This window comes from Eumetopias jubatus, unplaced genomic scaffold, assembly GCF_037043125.1.
Source record: "Eumetopias jubatus isolate StellerSeaLion01/CBP00866 unplaced genomic scaffold, mEumJub1_p1.0 scaffold_1, whole genome shotgun sequence".
NCBI lineage: Eukaryota > Metazoa > Chordata > Mammalia > Carnivora > Otariidae > Eumetopias > Eumetopias jubatus.
Window position 1 is genome coordinate 30946203 of NW_028274807.1, and position 20648 is coordinate 30966850.

The 20648-nt window shown below is 33.7% G+C and overlaps 1 protein-coding gene across 1 annotated transcript in view; it reads left to right on the plus strand.

The window, feature by feature from the left end:
* ROBO2 (roundabout guidance receptor 2) overlaps nt 1–20648 on the plus strand; it is a 577868-nt gene that overhangs the window by 476890 nt on the left and 80330 nt on the right. Inside the window, exons 9-14 of the mRNA XM_088022784.1 lie at nt 2089–2260; nt 6750–6955; nt 11173–11254; nt 11663–11825; nt 13435–13601; nt 17874–17995. Of these exons, the coding sequence (XP_087878910.1) occupies nt 2089–2260; nt 6750–6955; nt 11173–11254; nt 11663–11825; nt 13435–13601; nt 17874–17995 (912 nt within the window). The remainder of the gene's footprint in view (nt 1–2088; nt 2261–6749; nt 6956–11172; nt 11255–11662; nt 11826–13434; nt 13602–17873; nt 17996–20648) is intronic.

Consider the following 20648-nt stretch of genomic DNA (forward strand, 5'->3'; position numbering starts at 1 on the left):
TCCGTAGAGAGTTAAGAGCCTGGACTTAATGGTCCATATTCCTCAATATGTGCTGATAATGCCAATTAGCACTAATAGGATACCTAGGCACTTCAAGGCAAGAAGAGCTTTGTAGAATTCCTGGGTTTTGCTTGTAATCCATTTTCTTGTGCCTATATCACACAAGCAGGGAATAAAGATGATGGGTTAACCTCAATCATATGCCATTTTCCATGTCAACGAATCATTTAGAAGGTGGACTGATATTACATTGTAGAGGAAGAGATCCCAGAGAGAATTAAGCCCATCTGATGTATTAGTGCTATGTAAATTAGTATTCTAATGGCTAATTGTAGGAAAGTGCATACTTTGAGTTATTGTATCATTTTCAAGTGGCTTTAAAATTTAGACCCTTCTCTTTTAGATGGTTTATTTCAGTAATATATTTGGATTCCATGAGCGAATTAGCTTGTTCTCAAATTGTTTCATGTGCATGAAAATGTCTAGCCTTTTATAGTAATACAAGTTTTATAGGAGGGCAATAGCATTTTGAAATTATATTCCTGACATGCTCACAAACATCACTTCTTTTAGAAAGGGTTTAATAACATGGTAATGTTTATGTAAAGTGGGCTTATAGTGTCACACTCAAATCTAATAAAGTGGACATCCATCATGTTGCAATAAAGAGAAGAGCTTCTAATTAAAGTAGGACATCATTCGCAGGATTAAAGTCATTTAGCGTAATTGAAAAGTGTTAATACCCTATTTTATCCTCTTCCATTGGTATTACTTCAAGGGTAAAAACATTTTAAGGTGAAAATGTGTCTTATGCCTTTAATTGAATGTTATTACCTCCTGATTGTAACGTATTGAAACTGTTTAATTACAAACCTGGAAAATTAATTACTATGTCGAGAAACAGATCCCAGAGGGTTATAATGTTCTTTTTTGTAAGTAAATACAACATAAAAATTGATATGTTCTTATTTATAATCCAACTTGGAAACATACCTCAATATGATTTGTTATACCCAAATGTTTTTCTTAATTGAACAACAGTAAAGCGGCATAGGTCATCCAAGTTAACATTACTGCTCTCATATAGGAACTTCTAAAATTTTATGTTTAGGCTGCTCGTGTTTAATGTGAGATGTATAGTAAAGTAAAATAATTTTTCATAGAAAAGTCATATTTGAAATTCTTTAAGGGCACATGCATGCTTCAGAAACATTCTGCACCTTTTTATTTTCAATGATTTGCTTCATCTTGCTTAGATGGTAGTATATATATCTAGATCCTTTCAAAGCTATTACAATCTGCAGAAATTGTATAGCAGGAGTAGATTTCGCTGTCTCTCTCTGTCAGTCCCAGCCACACACTTTTGAGTATCTTCATAAGAAATTCGGGTAATTACATCAAGTATTCAGAATGATTAGTGGAAATTCTATTTTGCATTCCTTAGTAATGTGCAGTTTATAAAGTACAAGCATAGTTAATGTTACATTCACATTATCACAATGTGTGATGAGTCACATGAGCATTGTTATGCCCATTTTACAGATGAGGAAGCCATGTTTCAAAGATACTAAGTAACTGGAAGTAAGTAAGGGAGAAAGTAAAGGGTTAAGATAAAGATCTATGGTTTTTATTTTTTTTATTATTTTTTAAAGATTTTATTTATTTATTTGAGAGAAAGAGTGTATGCATGTGCTCACAAGTGCAGAGGGACAGAGGGAGAGAGAGAAGCAGACTCCCCGACGAGCAGGGAGCCCCACGTGGGGCTTGCTCCAAGGACCGCAAGATCATAACCTGAGTAGAAGGCAGAAGCTTAACCCAATGAACCACCCAGGTGCCCCAAGATTCAGGGTTTTTTGATGATTATTCCTTCAGACTAGAGCATGATGACTTCTTAAAGCATATTATTTTTCCGTGATTTGGAAAAGGTTTCCCACTGAGACTCCCTATATGACATTTAATCATTTCAACACCATATTTTTAGAATAAATGTATTTTCCAACCATATTCCAGTAATTGTAATAGCTAGTGTTAATATATTTTTCCTTCTGAGTGGGAAAAGGTATTGATGAGATTGTGTTTCTTCCACAGAACTTGCTTTTCCCAAATCAACCCCAGCAACCCAACAGTAGATGTTCTGTTTCGCCAACCGGAGACCTCACGATTACCAACATTCAGCGCTCGGATGCGGGTTACTATATCTGCCAGGCCCTAACTGTGGCGGGAAGCATTTTAGCAAAAGCTCAACTAGAAGTTACTGATGGTGCGATATTATTATTAGATTTGTTTTAGGAAAATAATAATTTTTATTTCAAGATCCATATTAACCAAGTGAAATTTTCTGAGTTGCTATACATGTAAATGAATGCTTATCTTCTAAGTTTGAATCTAGGTAAAATATCATTTTTAATAGTCTCTAATTCTACATGTACTGTCCCAAAAAAGAATATCAAAGATTATCTATTTTATTTTTAAAAATAGGGTGATTCTTTATTTTAAATAAATGACATCACACTCCCAGTGTATAGATATGTCATCTGTATATTTTTTAGTCTTATGCTGACATGATTGCTTCTAATGGATATTAATAATATTATCTCATTAGAGGAGGAAGAGATATCATCTTTAATATTATCAGTGGAAACAGAGATGAGTTCTTGGTTAGCTAATCACATTATGACATCCTATGACTTTTTAATTATTCATTCACTAAGTTAAATTAATTAAATACCTTCCAAACTACTGATGGATGCTGAACTTTTTGTTTTTTTTTTTATTTACACATTATGTACTATAAATCGTAGCTGAGGCACCTACATTTATAGTGATTGTTGAAAAGGATGTAAGGATCTTCATAATCTGTTTTTATTTCCCCCAAGAGCTTATTTGTCACATTTGATAGGTAGGGAACTTTAGATATTTTGTGAGCTTCTGAGTATGAATTTAAGCCCTGTTCTTTGATGTCTTAAACTAAAAATTCTCTCTTGTTCTCCTATATTTGTGAGGTTTGTGGGGCTTTTATTTTCCCCTGATGCTGGTTTCTGAGATATAAGAACTTTGTTTTGTCACCTCTCTGATTCTCTTCCTTCTCTGCTCATGAAATTTGATTCACTTTTATACAATTCAAATTTACATGTAGATTAAATGGTAATTTAAAATTAATAGAAATGAAATATTTTTTAATGTCTGTCTATGGCATTGCCTGATTCAGCACCATGTCAAGAATAGAAATAAATGGAACAGACAAACATTGGTTGCAGGAACATTCAGTTGTTAATGGCCACACCTGGTGATGTTGCAGAAATTTACTGCCATGGAACTGAAACAAGTCAGGTTCAAGGGCAACAGTGCTAAGAAATTCTTTAGATGGGCAAGATCTTTGTTCCTTCATACCTATGTATCTTTTAAAAGAAATAGAAGATAATTATTCATCTTTCTTAAGTCCTTATGCAAAATTTACACCATTAGCAAAAATGTCCAGGTACATACACTGGGAAAAGAAGATATTCTGGCCATAGCCTAAGTTGTTTTCTATATACAAGAATAAAACATTCTAAGTATAATGATGAAGACCTCTACTATAATCTAGTTGCTTATATTATTTTACAAAGGACAGACTCTAAAATGTTTCTAAATAAAGAAATTGTTATGGGAAAAGGCAAACCATATTTGTAGAAAACAAAATTTATGAATTAGAAAAGCCAGATGATATCACAGATACTCAGAGTCATTTCTGATGAAATGAAAAGGAACTTTTGTTTTTTAGAACTTGTGTTGGTTGATGACATAATCTCACAAAACAAAACAGTAGTTATTCTAGCTTAGAATAGTAGTTAAAACTAAAAAAGTGAATACAAATTTAAACCTGATGAGTGAGATGACTGTGAACAGTTTGCTACAACTAGCTTGAATATTAATTCCTACATTGATTTTTACTTAAGTAAGCAATCACAAAGTCAAGATCCTTTTACAAAAACATTGAACGAAGGTTATAGAGTTATTGATTTTGACAATAAAGAACTGTAACTTCAAGACCTAACCACACACACAGACACACATTATTATTACAAATAACTCTTTCTAAATACTAACTTGCTACATTGGCTGATGCCTTGAGCATCTATTCATAGTTTTGAATTTTTCAGATTGGTTAACAATTTAATGGTACGTGAGCTATCATTTTCATTTGGAACATTTTTTGGAGGGTGTGACCCAGGGCAATTTAGAGCCAATTGAAATTCCAAGGTAGAATAAAAAACATATGTCATATTCAGAGAAATAAGCAAAACATCTATAATAGTGTTTATGTTTCTACATTTTTACACTTACACTCCTTTCTTGGAGGTATTTTTAACTCAAGTGTTCATATAAGATGAGATTGCTAATGGTGATGAAATGTTCTGTTGAGTGATAATTTTACTGATTATAGATTGAATGAAGATGCTTCAATATACTTGAATTTCAAAATATCCTTTTAGAAGACTTTCTCATTAATTCATTGGCACTGTTCATTTCTTCCTTTCTTCTGCTCTTTTTCTCTCAGAAAATTAGAAAATTGTAATGAGAATTCTGAGTACAGCCAATAACATCTAAAAGTACTAGAGAGAAGAAATGTATTTATATATTATGTTGACAGTAAATGTCACACCATGGTCTTCTATGAATGGTTTATTGAGGATTTATAATGCATAGTTAAAGAAAACCATGGAATTGGTCACAGATCACTGGAAACCCTAAATGTTCATTTAACCTTTGACCTCAGTGTCATGGAAACCTGTGGTCATCTTTCACCCATAACATGTTTGAAACTGAAAATTCCTTCTGGCCAGGAGATTTTCAATTACTTTATTGATTAAATTCATTAAAAAGACATTGAGCTACTCATTTGAGCAATAAAAAGGAAAGAGACTAATCAGATGTCCTTGGCTATATCTAATGATTTCAGGGATATAAAAATAAAAACAAGTTATAAGAAGTTACCCAAATTCTGTAGAGATATTTAATTTGAAACAAAGCAGTAAGAATATTTAAAATTGAATAAATAGATTCTACTCTAGTAATGCAGACCCATTTTTCTCATTGAATTTAGAATTATTCATGTTTTGTGAATTGGCCCTTCATTTAGTTTGGATATCTATTTGTGCAGTATGTGTCAGAATTAATATAACATTGTATTTTCACATTTTCTGAAGTTTATTTTATTTACTTCTAAAATGAAGAATTTGATCAAGAAAATCATGAAAGAAGTAGTTCTAATTTTTGTTTGTAAATAATACACAAACAAAATTTTATTTTTTTAGTTTTTTATAAGGTTTTACATATGTATATAGACACACATACATACACACATTTTAATACATATTTTGATGTAGTAGGTTTAGGTTGACTGGAAGTCCACTGTGTCTTAACATGCACATGCAATGGCTCTATTTCATAACTTCTATTTTAAATTAAAATTGGTTGGCTTTCTCATGGTAGGCTGTAAAGGGGCTGCTCAGCTGAATGTGTTTCCCTAAAAACCACAAATTCTAATAATAAAGATGATGCATATAGATTGGGAAACAGATAACCTGGTGGACAAAGAAGATTAGAGTGTTAATGAGCAAAATGACATTTTGATAATGTACATTGTAACACAACATGACGTTCTTTATAGACACTTTCTCCTCACAGTTGCTTAACAATCATTAAAATCCACAGTTGTTTTTCCTTTCTGTGAAAGTTTTATATTTATATATGATATACATATTTTTCGTAATTATATATAAATATAAATAAGCATAAATATTTTCGGTAATTAACCAAAATCCATGCTGACGTTTATGGAACTGTCTCTTAACAGAGCCTTCCTTGGACCTGAACTTGTCAGTTTTGTTACGAAGTGTTCTTCTAATGAATTCTGGATGAAACTTTGCACCCAAATGGCTCCATATTTCCATCACCCATTTAAATAATACTAAAATTCTGATATATTTCCTAAATCATTATGAAATACTTCCAAAGGCACTGAAGATACTGCCATGAAACAATATTTGATTAAAAAAAACACTGAACTAGAAGTTTATGAAATTGTGGAAATTTTACCCAGATGAACACAGGAGTTAATATATATATAAACAGTGATTTTACATGAAAACAGTTATTTGTCATACCATAAATAGAGTTTAACTAGATTACTGCTTAATTCTAAGGACTGGTTAAATCCTATCATCCAGATTATAATACTGTAATGTAAGGCCCAGTGTCATAATCTTGGAAGTAAAATGTTTATATCTAATAATTTAACATCAACCAATATTTCATAGTCTCTATATATAGCAAGGTGCTTTGAAGGGTGAAATTATATATTATACATATATTTATAATAAAAGCAAAAATGAAAATTGTTTCCACCCATATGACACTCTACAAGTTTTCTTAAATATGCATATAAGAGATAAGCGTACATTTTGTGAATAACTGCCATGAACTTTCCATATTTTTATTTTTATTTTAATATGATGAAGACTTTCAACAATACTATAATGTCAGAATTTATTATTGCCATCTACTGTAGGTAATTCAGAGTAAGTTATAAACAACAGTATGTCCTCAGTAAATATGCTGTATATATAGTATGTATAAATGATAGATACATAATGGACATAGAATATGCAGAATAAATTATAAGTAATATGTATGGGATATACACCTAATAGTATGATATAACTTCTGAGAAGTTAAAATATACTGAAAATATCCTTATCCTTTAGTTTTGACAGATAGACCTCCACCCATAATTCTACAAGGCCCAGCCAACCAAACACTAGCAGTAGATGGTACAGCATTACTGAAATGTAAAGCTACTGGTGATCCTCTTCCTGTAATTAGCTGGTTAAAGGAGGGATTCACTTTCCTGGGTAGAGATCCAAGAGCAACTATACAAGAACAAGGAACATTGCAGATTAAGAATTTACGGGTAAGTAACGCTTGACTTGTATTTGGATCTTCATTTCAATTTAAGTATTGCCCTCGGGAAAAATTGCTTTGTGAACTTAAAATCTTCCATACTAGCACAGTTGCTATACCTTTTATTATAGGCCATGTTATTTCTTATTTTATTTCTTATTTCAAATTCATCATTTGATGAATTGATATTAGAAAGTCCTTATGTTAATATAAGATCATAACAGACTTAGAAACCTTTTGTTCTTTCATTCCAACTCATATGTATTCAATTGATAAAGCTAAAAATCTTAAACACATGAAGTTAATGATAGTAATGGGATATTTAAAGTCATTTGAAAGTGTCAAATGCTTCTGATTTACTGTCATGAACAAAGGATGTTTGTAAGAAATGTGTATAAGTTAGCTTGGCCAATTTATTATGTGAAAAAAACCAAAGACATAAGATTGCATAGAAGGTAGGTTTGGCTAGTTGGTCGAAAATCTTACATTTTAGGTTAAGTTGCTGTGGAGTTTAGATTTAAACCTGTGGGCAAGGACAAATCATCGCTGTTCTTTTAATAGAAGATGGCGACCATTCCTACCAATTTAACAAATTAAACTTACTTCAGAAGTAACTCAAATGCCATTTCTGAATATTGTATTAGCTATCTATTGCGATTTAACAATATTAACAAACACTTAGAGACTTAAAACAACATACATTTATTATCTTATAGTTTCTGTGGGGTTAGGAGCCTGGGTGTGACTTAGTTGGGTCTTCCACTTCTGGGTCTCACAAGGGGACAATCACATATCAGGTTTGTGGTCTCATCTGAAGATTGACTGGGGATAGATTTGCTTCTGAGCAACATGATTGCTGGCAGCAATCAGTTCCTTATGGCTGTCATACTGATTACCTCAGCATCTTGTTTGCTGTTGCTGAAGGTTGCCTTTAGTTACTTGCCATATTGATATTCCCATTATGACTACTTGCTTCCTCAAAGTCAATGAGGAAGGGAGTCTCCTGGCAAGACAAGGATTACAATCTTATATAACAGAATCACAAATGGGGCATCCTGTCACCCTTGCCTTATTCTGTTGACCAGATGCAAGTCAACAGATCCCACACACATTCAAGGTGAGGGATTGATTACACAAGGTGTGAATACCAGATAAGGACTGCCTGCCCTCTATGAGTATATTCACTTCATTCAACAAAACGTACAGAGCCTCCCCTCCCTGTGGCAATCACTATGGTAAAACTGAAGAGTTTGCTAGAATAGTCAAAAGATTGGGAATGAGAGCCAGAATTAAGATGACTGATATAGTACATGAAGAAAAATTAATCAAAAATGATTTGGTGGAAGAACAATTAGTAGAATCTGGTATCTAGGTAGAAATAGGGAGCCAAGATAAAAAACAAACAAACAAAACAACAGAAAAACAATGTTGAATTTTCCTATCTGGAAGCTAGGGAAGAAGCTAAAATATTTTTCATTACATATATATTCAACTGATTACAACATGAATTATTTCTTCTCTTAAAATACAAATATATTTACAATGACATGTTTATTTAGTATTTACCAGCGTGTCACCCAGACATTTACAAAAAAGGAAGGACTTTTTGTAATATGTACATGCACACTCAAAGCACACAAACCTTCGTTAATTTGTATATTTGTTAATAAAATTAATATATAATGTTTTCATTTTAATTTTGAGACATAGGCATTAATTATTGCTTTAAGTAGAAAAAAATGCTGTCAAATTCAGTTAAAAGACAAATAAATTAATACAGATTTTAGCCTGTCTCTTTATTGATTCTAAATTAATTGTTAACTTTCTTTGAACAAATGAGAGTTATTAAAAAATTAATGCCAACTCTCCTTGAGTAAACACTTTCAGCTCTGTCTTTGGGCTAAAGGCAGACTTGGGCCATGAAAGTTAATGCATTTTCACTGTACCACTGAATTAAAGGGTGTGCTTGAATAGTAAAGATCCCCAGTAGTGTTTGAAAGAAACAATTAAAGGTGGGTGCTTGATGATGTCAAACAAAATTCGACCCCTGTGTCAGGCTTCTGAGTCATCTCTCTGAGATGCAAGCTCCTGGGGGCTTGTCTGCAGCCAACCACACAAGGAGAAAAACAGGTGATGGAGTGTGCCAGCACATTAATCTCTTTTTAAAGCACTTGGTTAAGGATAAAAGGAGAAGGAATGAAGGGAGATGAAGCACTCATGACCCGAAAAGAAATTATTTAAAGTTAAAGGAATAAGAATGAATGTAGTCATGATGATGGTGATTGAAGAGTGAGTTTTAGCAATGATATTTCAGCTTTTGATGTGGCTTTTGATAAACTCCAGTATGAAAATGTTGTTCTTTTTCTGTAAGGTGACTGTCTTTAAAGGGATATAAAAATGTATTTTTACACTACTTCACTCATATAGTCAAGAGAGGGTTTCTGTAAGTCATATTCCTTTGTGTCTCACTATTACTTTCCTTCTTCTTTTTTCTTTTTTGGTACTTAGTGCAATGGGGGGGGGATAATGGGACGAACACTCTGTTCTCATAGTCCAGCTAATTGGTAACTGAATCTGTATCTTTTGAGAAGTAGAATATTCCAATACTCATTAAAACCTACCTACCACCGCTAATGTCAGACTGTGTCTCTACACAATGACAAGGAGATGCAGTTAAGAAGCATTACCTACATACCCTTCTTTCAGCATTTGCACATGATAACAAGTGCTACATTTTAGTTCAACAGCTATAATAAAATGCAAATTCTTTACTCTTTCACAGACCATATTCAAATGAACGTCACATTAAAATCCAACCTTGGCTCATTATATTTAGTTTGTGAGTGATGCTTCCTAAATGGAGAGATTTCTAATGACTATAATGCATGCACAGCCACGTTTCAAAGAATGGCTCTTTTTACAATGGCTATCCCCTATCATCCCGTGTATAATAAAAGACAATTGTATGAAGATAATATGGCAGAGAACGATGTGCCAGAGCAGTCTGAAACTCAAGTTAAAATACATAATGACATTTAAAATCAATTAAAATGGTGGCACGGTAGGAACATCCATGCACTAATGATTTACCTGATAATCAGTTGTGGAAGGTTGAGTCATCCGTACCCTTAGACTTTGGACCCAACAGATATTATATTCCATGAACCCTCATATTTCATCAACAATTAGACTCATGTTCATCACAGAATTTTAATTTCGCATCATGTCACTTGCCTTATTCAGTTTGGTCATCGATTTCTCTTCCCAGTCTCATCTCTAAACCAGTGTAAATAAATATGTTTATATTCTAGGCCCACAGGACTCAACTACAAAGAAGATTTTTGACATAAAATTTTTATTGATTTGTGCCTTTCGCCAAAGTATAATCACAGAAATGTATACCTTTTACATTTGTAAAAGAGAACTCTTGATTATATTATCAACTACTTTAAAAAATCCTTTCCCACTCTTCAGTGAATAACAAAAACATTTTAAGTGATCAATGAAATGACAGTTTTTAAGTATGCTTTAAAGAGTGATGGATGAGATTATTTGCATGGTCCTTTCAGCTCTAAACTGCAGTGATTCCATAGACATGGTTTGTATGTTTATAATATAATTTTATTTCATTCTCTATCACACTACTAAAATTTAAATATAAATGAATACTAATCTGTTTAAAGGGAGAGATTTAGGGATTTTTTTCTTTCACTTTTCTCCATGTCTTTAAAAAAAAAAAAGGCAGCCCCCTGTTACCTCAGTGCTTATTGACTCCTGAGTACATTTTATCCATGGAAATATATAAAGATGGAAAGGACAGTTTTGCTTTACTGATCTCTGAATATTTATAGGATTCTGAAAAATTCTGTCCTGAGTTGTCCATATGTAACTCCGAAACAGTGAAGCCCCATCATAAATTGGAGTTATATGAAGATAAAGGTATTACCATGGAGGCAAGAGGACCAGACAAATAAGAGTTTACCAGACACATAGCTTTTAGTTGTAGAAATATAATAAAAAATCATTGAATTCCTGTCATGAATAAAATAATATTATATGAGTTGATTTTAATATTTTGTGTGTACATATGATTGACTCTAATGAACAATTTGGAGAACCAAATGATACATCGTATTTTAAGAAATTAAATATTACCTCCTTGAGACTGAGTAATTACTCTATAAATTAATTAAAATAATTGAATTCTCTCCCTTCCTTGCACACTAGATTTCTGATACTGGTACTTATACTTGTGTGGCTACAAGTTCAAGTGGAGAGACTTCGTGGAGTGCTGTGCTGGACGTGACAGGTGAGTCCTGGGAATTATCTCAACAGAAGAAATCTTGAGCCCATTTCATTGGTTAGCTCATCATCAAATAACAATTGAAAAATCAAGATTTTAAATTCATTGAATGCAAAAACTAAGTCATATGCCACGTTTTAATTTCTCCACATAATATTGCATTTTTGCAATTTGATACATTTGTCCTTGATAAATTTCCTCTACCTGAAGAGCAAGCAATTTTAGTGATCTTGCATGAAAGTGAACATTTAGTGACATGTAGGTAAAGCAAATATTCGTTTACATTCTTTTGAGTCAAGAAGATGAATTCCTCATTGTCTAGGTCAACATCTTCAATAAACTATTTTCCTTCTTTTAAATGTTATGGCATCTTATGCAATCAGGAATGAAGCATTTTCTGTTTGTCCTCTATAGAATCTGGAGCAACAATCAGTAAAAACTATGACTTAAGTGACCTGCCAGGCCCACCATCCAAACCACAGGTCACTGATGTTACTAAGAACAGTGTCACCTTGTCCTGGCAACCAGGTACCCCTGGAGCCCTTCCAGCAAGTGCATATATCATTGAGGCTTTCAGGTATGGGACAGTTCCTTTTTTTTTTCTCCATTGGGTTGTTGCTTTTGCTCTTATATCCTAAAATCTCGTGTGAGCTATCCTGCTGTTTTATCTTAAGAACATGTTGAACAGTGAATTTTAAGTATTTATCTGATTTTATTTAAGAATAGACTCTAGGTTTTTTTTCACTTATAACTTGATTATAGATTAAATATGCATTACCTATGACTAAGTCTATGGGGATCTAGCTCATGACCTAATCACTTAGCTCCTTTCTTTACCCTGACCATCGTAAAGATTTAAGATGAGAATTTTGTCATTAGAACTAGGCAGAAAATAATTTAATTAGGCAGGACACTTTTTAAGTTCTGCATTGTTTACCGAGGCATGGAACCCTGGAACTTTGCTTCCTCATTATTAGAGCAGACCTTAAAATAAGTCCACTGTTTTTGTGCTGTATATTTTAATACAGCTATGGGTACACCTAAGAACAAAATTCAAAACTACAGTTAAGGAATTGATTCCGTGCACTTCTGGCTGCTGAAAGGTAAAAAATATGTCCAATTGTGATTTGAAAAAATTGTCATCAATATAAAGATATAGAATATAAATTAGTAAATGTCATGATAAAGTCATCATGAGAATTTGATAAGATCCTTACACAAATGGGAAAATGAAGTTTGTATTGTTTCAATGTGCTTTTATTTGCCATTATAAGGATAGTGATAGCCAGTGTCATTTTTAAGCATTAGGACAAGCCATTACTTTCATTTTAAGCTTCCCTAATCTGTTTAAGTAATGGTCAACAAATACATCATTCCCAACTTTCAAAACAATTTTTCTGTAATTTTCATGCTTTGATGTGTAAGAACTTTTGAAAAGTGAACAGGCAGCCCTGAAAAATCACATTTTTCTCCTCATTATGAACTAAAGCAGCATTTGACCGTAGACAAAGTTTTCTAAATGGGTATCCCATCTCTAGCGGGCTGTTAAGGGGTCTCCACATCTAGATTCAGAGGTATTTCACCCGTTGAAGATGAGAAATCACATACTATGTAATGTACGATTTTATTAAAAATGTGACCAAAGGAAAATATTCCTTACATGCTTCCTTTCTTCTTTTACAGATATGTAGTTTTAGAAGGCTCTATTATAATATTGCATGTGGAATTGATGCAAAAGAAAACACACCTTGTAACAGGAAAATGTATTGGCATAATTTACTCTGTAGTCCATTTATTCTTTCTACAGGTTAATTCTTTTCAAGGTATATATATATATATATACATTTACGAGGACCATATTTATTGTATAAACTTGATGTTGTGATCTTGGCCTCTATTCCTTCTACAGGTATTCATTTAGTGGGCTGCTGTGCATTAGCAACGGGCTGTCACATCTCCGGGGCTGAGTTTAATTTTGTTGTGCATGGCACTTCCGTTAGGTGGGCTCGGCTTTGTTGTTGAATAAACCGAAATCATCAAAATGTTTCATTTATTGGGCTTAACACTTCAAGTGTTGTGCGTGTATGTGTTTAATTTTCAGCCATTAACTTTTGTCATTGATACCCAGCTCCATTGCCGATGCCTTCATGGCTGCTCTTTAAGTGGAAGTTCTGTTCCTGTTTCAGCCAATCAGTGAGTAATAGCTGGCAGACGGTGGCAAACCACGTAAAGACCACAGTCTACACAGTGAGAGGACTGAGGCCCAATACGATCTACTTATTCATGGTCAGAGCCATCAACCCGCAAGGTCTCAGTGACCCAAGCCCCATGTCAGATCCTGTGCGCACACAAGGTAATTTCAGTAGCTGTAGACATGACCGGTTCTAGAAGGAGGCATTCAGCAGGAACAGAAAAAAAAAAAAAAAAAAGAAAGAAAAGAAAAAAAAGAACAAAAAACAGAACAAAGGGGTTGCATGAGGAAGGATAAACGTGTCTGCATTACTTGTTACAATGATTCATTAGACCCGATCCTGAACTTGCTGTTAACCTTGGTGAATGTGTCCTCTTCCTGGAGCTGTCAGGGTCTGTTGAGTAAAAAAATAATAATAAATAAACAGAATAATTGGTTACATTCACACAGTAAGAGTCAATCAACTAAGTTAGGGCTTTTACTATATTTCAAAAGGCGGAAACTTGTCTCCTTCTTCGAAATTAATTATATAGTAGCAAAAAGTGATCTTTAATGGATACAATGCCCAGACAGGGATATCAAAATTACCCCTATTGTTCAAGGATTCTGTTTTTATAGGGCAGTGGGTCTCCAGGTGGAGCTCCCCCAGGAGCATCATCTGCATTCACCTAGGACCACGTTAGAAATTCAGACTCTCAGGCCCCAGCTCAGAAGCTCTGGGGGTGCAGCCCAGCAGTCTGTGTTAAGGTGCTCTCCAGGAGGTGCTTCTGCTCAAGTTTGACAAGCATACCTACAATGTGTGTTTTGTTGTTGTTGTTTTGTTGTTGTCGTTTTATCAAACCAGTTGTTTAAAGGAGCAGTTTGTTTCAGAAAGGAGCAAATCAAGTTTTCTTCCTGAGGTATACAATTCTTTTGACTAATTTAAAAAAATTAAGAAACAAAACAAACGAGTAAAAGGAAAAGAGAGAGATCAAGACACAGACTCTTAACTGAGAGAACAAACTGATGGTTACCAGAGGGGAGGAGGTGGGGGAATGGGTGAAATCCCTGTTGGGGATTAAGGAGCACACTTGCTGTGATAAGCACTAGGTGGTATATGGAACTGTTGACTCACTATATTGTGCACTTGAAACCAACATTACACTGTATGTAACTAACAGGGATTTAAATAAAAACTTAAACACCCAGAATATTATAATTTCAAAATTGAAGATTTTCCTTCCCATCTTTGGTAGCTTGCATCTTCAAATTAAGAAGTCACTGGAGTCAAGGGGTTAATATAGGATGCTGCATTATAATTTCCCTTCCTACTAGTAGATGGAGGGAATTAATAAAATAGACATTGTGGCTTTATTATTTGTTACAACCGACTTGCCACAGGGTTCTTGAGAAAGGGTTAATTATTTCTTATTTGTAAAAGACTTTGAACAAAATATAATTCAAAGTAGTATTTTTATGCAATGAAAAGCACCATACAGCCATAAAAATATTATTATAATTACAATGTAGTTCAGTGATAGTAACTAGCATGCTATTGTAACAGAGAAGGGCACCTTAAAGGAATCCAGTGAAATAGTCACCACGTGATTTTGGAACGTTGCTGACATGATGACAGTCGGGGGAGGAGGGAATGCCACTTTGCTATTGTTCTCTAAGCAGTAATGTGATTAATTTTCCATGATGATAAAGGGCCTGTGGGCAAAGAACCTGTCTCCAGAGAAAGAAAAAGTACAACAAGGAATTTGAAGATCTGAAACTGGTTATATTTTACCTTGCTTGGATCCAGTTGCTTTTAGTGTGTCTAAATTTAATGAGTAAATTAAATTCTAGAACTTGAAGATCTATGTGGCTTTAACTCAAGAAATCAGAGTACCAAGAACATTTTTACCAGTGTAGACAGAAACAGTTTTTGTGGTGTAGCTGTAATGGAAGGCAGGAGATAACAGAGTGGGGAAGAATTTGGGTGTGATTATATCCAGCAGACCTTCTTGATCATTCAATAACTCTGCCAGTCACTAAATCTTGACTCATAAAATAACTTCTCAGTGAAAAGGTCAAAAAAGATTAATGAAAAGTTGTTTGTGATATGGCTTGTTCCAGCTGAGAGACTATATAGAGCAAAAGACTTATGTTCTCTTAACAGATATTTAATAGGAAAACTCATGTTTTGTGTCTGAATGTCAGGATCATTTTTTGACACCACACTTTCGGCAGCTTTGCATTCTGCAAAGCACTTCTTTTCACAGAACACTTTGCCATGTGAGGTCTTATTTTGAAAGATATTCAGTACCATAGAATTTAGAAATCTTTTATTTTAGGAAGGCAGCAAATACTTGTAGCATAAACATCACAGTAGACCATAGATGTGTCAGCAAAGGTTAATATTATTCACATAATATTAATAATATATTTTTTCTAGATCAAGTAAAATAGCTCTGCTATTTATGTTAAGGATGAAAAACAGTGGAACTGGGGGGAAAAAAGGCACCAAAGCATAGTTCCCAACTATTTATGTCCCAATTTTTTCACTCATTTTTTTTATTGCTTACATTATACATTTTCCAAATAACAACAGCAAATATATATCCTGAGTCATGGGATATGTTTGTGCTTTACTCAAATCGATACAGAAGGTTGGAAAACAATGGAAGAGATTTAAGGTATTTTAATAATGCTATTTTAATTAAAATCAAATTTGTAAATTATTGATGTAAATTCCAAATACTAAAAAAAAACAAAAACCTTCATTATATACTATAGGTAATGCCAAGTTTGTATTTTATACCTTCTTCCACATCACACTAAGGTCCTTGAGAAATTTATTTTCTTTTTTCAAAAAATTTTTTAAGTATAGTTGATACACAATATTACATTGGCTTCAGGCGTACAACACAGTGATTCAAATTACCTGTACCTTATGCAATGCTCACCACAAGTGTAGCTACCATCTGTTACCGTACAATGCTATTACAATATCATTGACTATGTTCCCTGTGCTGTGGCTTTAAAAAAATATTTATTTATTTTTCAACTCAAGTATAATTAACATTCAGTGTTGTATTCATTTTAGGTATACCATATAATGACTCAGTAATTCTATACGTTCCTCTTTGCTCATCACAGTATAGGTACTCGGTCTTCTTCATCTATTTCACCCATATCCCTCTCCCCTCTGGCAACCTCCAGCTTGTTCTCTACCTTGTGCTGTGGCTTCTATTCCATGACTTATGCATTCCATAACTGGAAGCCTATAGCTCTCGTCCCCCTTCACCCATTTTCCCCACCCTTTCCCCCCCTCCCCTATTTATGTCCCAGTTTGTTAGTGCAGTCAGTTTAAATTATGGCTGAGATATGCACTCACAAATATTTTTGCCAGAGTGTTGCACTGTGGCCCGACAAAATAGGAGAAAACAGGATTAAGAAAATCAATTATTTTAAATCAGACTTCCTTCCTTAAAACATAGTTGGAGGGAAAAAATCAACTTAATATTGCAGTGCACCAGTTAAAGTAGTTGATTTGAGTTTGTGTGAAATTCAATATTTGATATCAATTTGATGAACTCAGAAGTCTATAATTTCTCTTTTTTTTTTTCTTAACGGGCACACAGAATATGAACCATTATATGGAATAATAGACTAGTATTATGTGGATGGTGAATACCGGGCCGGCTGAACAATGTATGGCTGAGAGTATATCATTCTAAGTATTGCAATTCTTTCTCCCTCTCCCTTCCCCCAATCACTTCCAAAAAAAAAAAAAAAAAAAGCCGAATTTTTTTTTTTTGGTCAGATACTGAAGTTCTCAAAATTGTTTACCTTACAACATTTTTTCAATATCCTAAATTCCTCAGTCAAAAGTATTTTTGTGAATTTGGGGGGCTTTTTCCCCTTCTTTCCCTCACTTTGTTAACCTTTAGTGATATAATTCACTTCCCAAGTCTCCCTGATTACTTTCCTTCCCATGCTTCCAGTCTAGAATAGGTCAAGGAGTAAGAACATACAATCTACCAATTGGGACAAGGGATTAAATGAATTCTTAAACGGCAGTTTTCAGATACAGCTCCATTAACTACTCAGGAAAGTCCTTCCATATGCCAACAGCTATAGAAAACTGATGATTCTAGAGAGGTCTTGTGGCACATACTTTATTCTTTAATAAGCAAATAATAGATCTTCCACAACAATGTATTTGAAGGGAGTGAGAGATTACAAACACTTTTATTAATATTATTTTAGTAAAAATAAATATCATCTCTCAAATTATGTCCTAGCAGGGATGGTATGTATATAAATATGCCTTAATGTTTTTTGTCACAAAGGGTTTTAGTTTTTTGCCCTGCGATTATTTCTAATCACCTGATAATAATGGCTTGTATAATATACATTGAAATTTTACTAGGAATTTTTAAATATTGGGAATGGTTATCTCTGTAGATATCAGCCCACCAGCACAAGGAGTGGACCATAGACAAGTACAGAAAGAACTAGGAGATGTCATTGTCCGTCTTCATACTCCAGTTGTGTTGACCCCCACCACTGTTCAAGTCACGTGGACGGTAAGTTTTCAAAGGCAGTTTCTTTTATTCCTCTAAGAAAACAAACCAAAGAAGGAAAAACTGAATCCACAAACAAATAGTAATGGAAACCCTCACCATTTAAAATCAAGGTGTAATCAATGGCAAAAAAGAAAAATATTCCATAGAATAAAAGAGTAGAATAAAAATAGATCGATTGCAAGAGAACCATGGTATATTTCATCTTCTTATTTTTTAATAGCTTTATTGAGATATAATTAACATATCAGAGTTAGAATGTACAACTCTGTTTTTGGTCTGTTTGCAGAATTGTGCAATCATCATCAGAATCGGATTTTAGGACATTTCATCATCTGAAGATTGAACCCTGCGTTCATTAGCAGTGTGCTTCCTCCATTCCTCCTGCTTTAGTCCTTTGCACCCACTAATCTACTTTCTGTCATAGATTTGCCTATTCCTTTGCTATGAATGCAGTCATGCAATTTGTCATCTTTTGTCTGGCTTCTTTCACTCAATTTAATGTTTTTGAGGTTCAACCATATTATAATATCTATCAGTACTTTGTTCTTTTTTATTCCTGGATAGCATTCTATCATACAGACATATCACATCCTCTGTTTTCTCATCAGCTGATGCACTCTTCAGTTGTTTCCAGTTGTGGCTAACATGAATCAGGGAGCCATGAACATTTGAGAACAAGTTGACATATGTTTTCATTTTTCTTGGTATCTACCTAGGAATTGCTGAGTAAAATGATAACTCTCAAACATTTGGATAAACTGCCAAAATGTTTTCCCAAGTGATTCTACCGTTTTATGTTTCCACCAGCAATATTTGAAACTTCCAGTTTCTTCCACATCCTTGCCAGATTCTCTCACATCCTCCTCAACAATTGTTATTTTCTGTCTTTTTCCTCTAACCATTCTAGTGGGTGTGGAGTGGTATATCCTTGTGGTTTTTATTTGCATTTCTTTAATGACTAATGATATTTTCCATCTTTTCATATGCTTGAGCATTTGTATACCTTCTTTAAAGAAATGTCTATTCAAATTCTTTGCTCATTTTTAAGTTAGGTTGTTTGTCCTTATTATAGACTTGTGTTTTTTATAAAGTGGATACAAACTCCTTATCAGATATATGATTTGTAAATACATTCTCTCAGTCTGTGGGTTGGTTTTTACTTTCTTTTTATTTTTAAAGATTTATTTGAGAGAGAGCGAGAGAGCGTGCATATGGTGGGGGGGGTAGAGGGAGAGGGAGAAGCAGCCTCCCCACTGAGCAGGGAGCCCAATGTGAGACTCATTCCCAGGACCCTGAGATCATGACCTGAGTCAAAGGCAGATGCTTAACTGACTGAGCCACCGAGGTGCCCTGGTTTTTACTTTCTTAATGATGTCATTTGAAGCACAAAAAATTTTAATTTGACCAAGTTTTCTTCTGAATTTAAATAAATCATCTGTACATTCCTTTAGCTGTATCTCATGTAATAACACCAAAACATGAATATAATTTTAATAATTTGACTTAGATAGTAAAAAACTAATGGATTTTAAGAAATAAATTGGTTATTTTAATATACACTGAGACTATTCAATTCCATGTGTTATTAAATGTCAACCTGCCCACTGTTATATCAAAATGAAAAATGTTTTGATCACTTGATAGCCACTGCGGTAAAAATAAATAGCATAAAAATAGCCACACTAGAGGATACTAACACTTGTGTCTATATGTCTCTGTTTTGAGAAGAGCCAGGTAATGTTCTTCCCCAAGCATAGTATAGCCAGTGCCAACTTCTCATTTTTATCTAAGATTTTTCTATTATAACCTCTAAAAATCCTTCGTTAAGCCCTCTGTGTATGTCATAGATCTTCTACATTGTATAAGTAATGGACATTTGAGTTAGGGATACCTAGGATATCTTTTACTTTAATTATGATATTAATTGGAAAGTATTTATAATTATGTCCCTATTGTTATTATTGTTGTTTTATTATAGTAGAACAACTAAGTAAGAAATTGGATTCTCATCTTCTGCTTTTTGATTCCAAGTTTCTTTTTTTTTTAAGATTTTATTTATTTATTTACCAAAGAGGAGAGAGCACACACAAGCTGGGGGAGCAGCAGGCAGAAGTTTTAAGACTAAGTTTATAATATTTTAAGAGTAATTATTTAAGATTACATTGTTTCTGATTCTGTTTTTAACATTATTTTGCATAGGTTTATTCTGCTCTCTGCATATAATAATTTCTATTCTCCTGTTCCCATGGAGGGTGCCTACAAAATAACGTCACCATTTTTCCATTGGCACAGTAGGGGTATTATCTGCCTTGTCTCTTCCATCTCTCTATAACTTTGACCAAATATAAACCTAGCAAAGCCAAGGAAATAACTGTATTTTTAATAGCAGATTTTCCTCACTCTCAATTGAAAAGTCTTCTCTGCTCTGTTGGGAGTTTTGAAGGGGCCTCTTTTAAGCTGCTTCTAAATGTAGAAATTATTTGGGTAAGAATCAAAGTCATTATGTTTATGAAGTTAATCACTTTAAAAGTCAGTAAGTTTAAAAGAATAAATCAAATTAGATCAAAATTGCAGGTCTGTAGTCTGGGAGTTCTTCCAGGAGAGGAACCTTGTCATATTCATCTCTGTATCTCACGAAGCTTGTCATTACTAG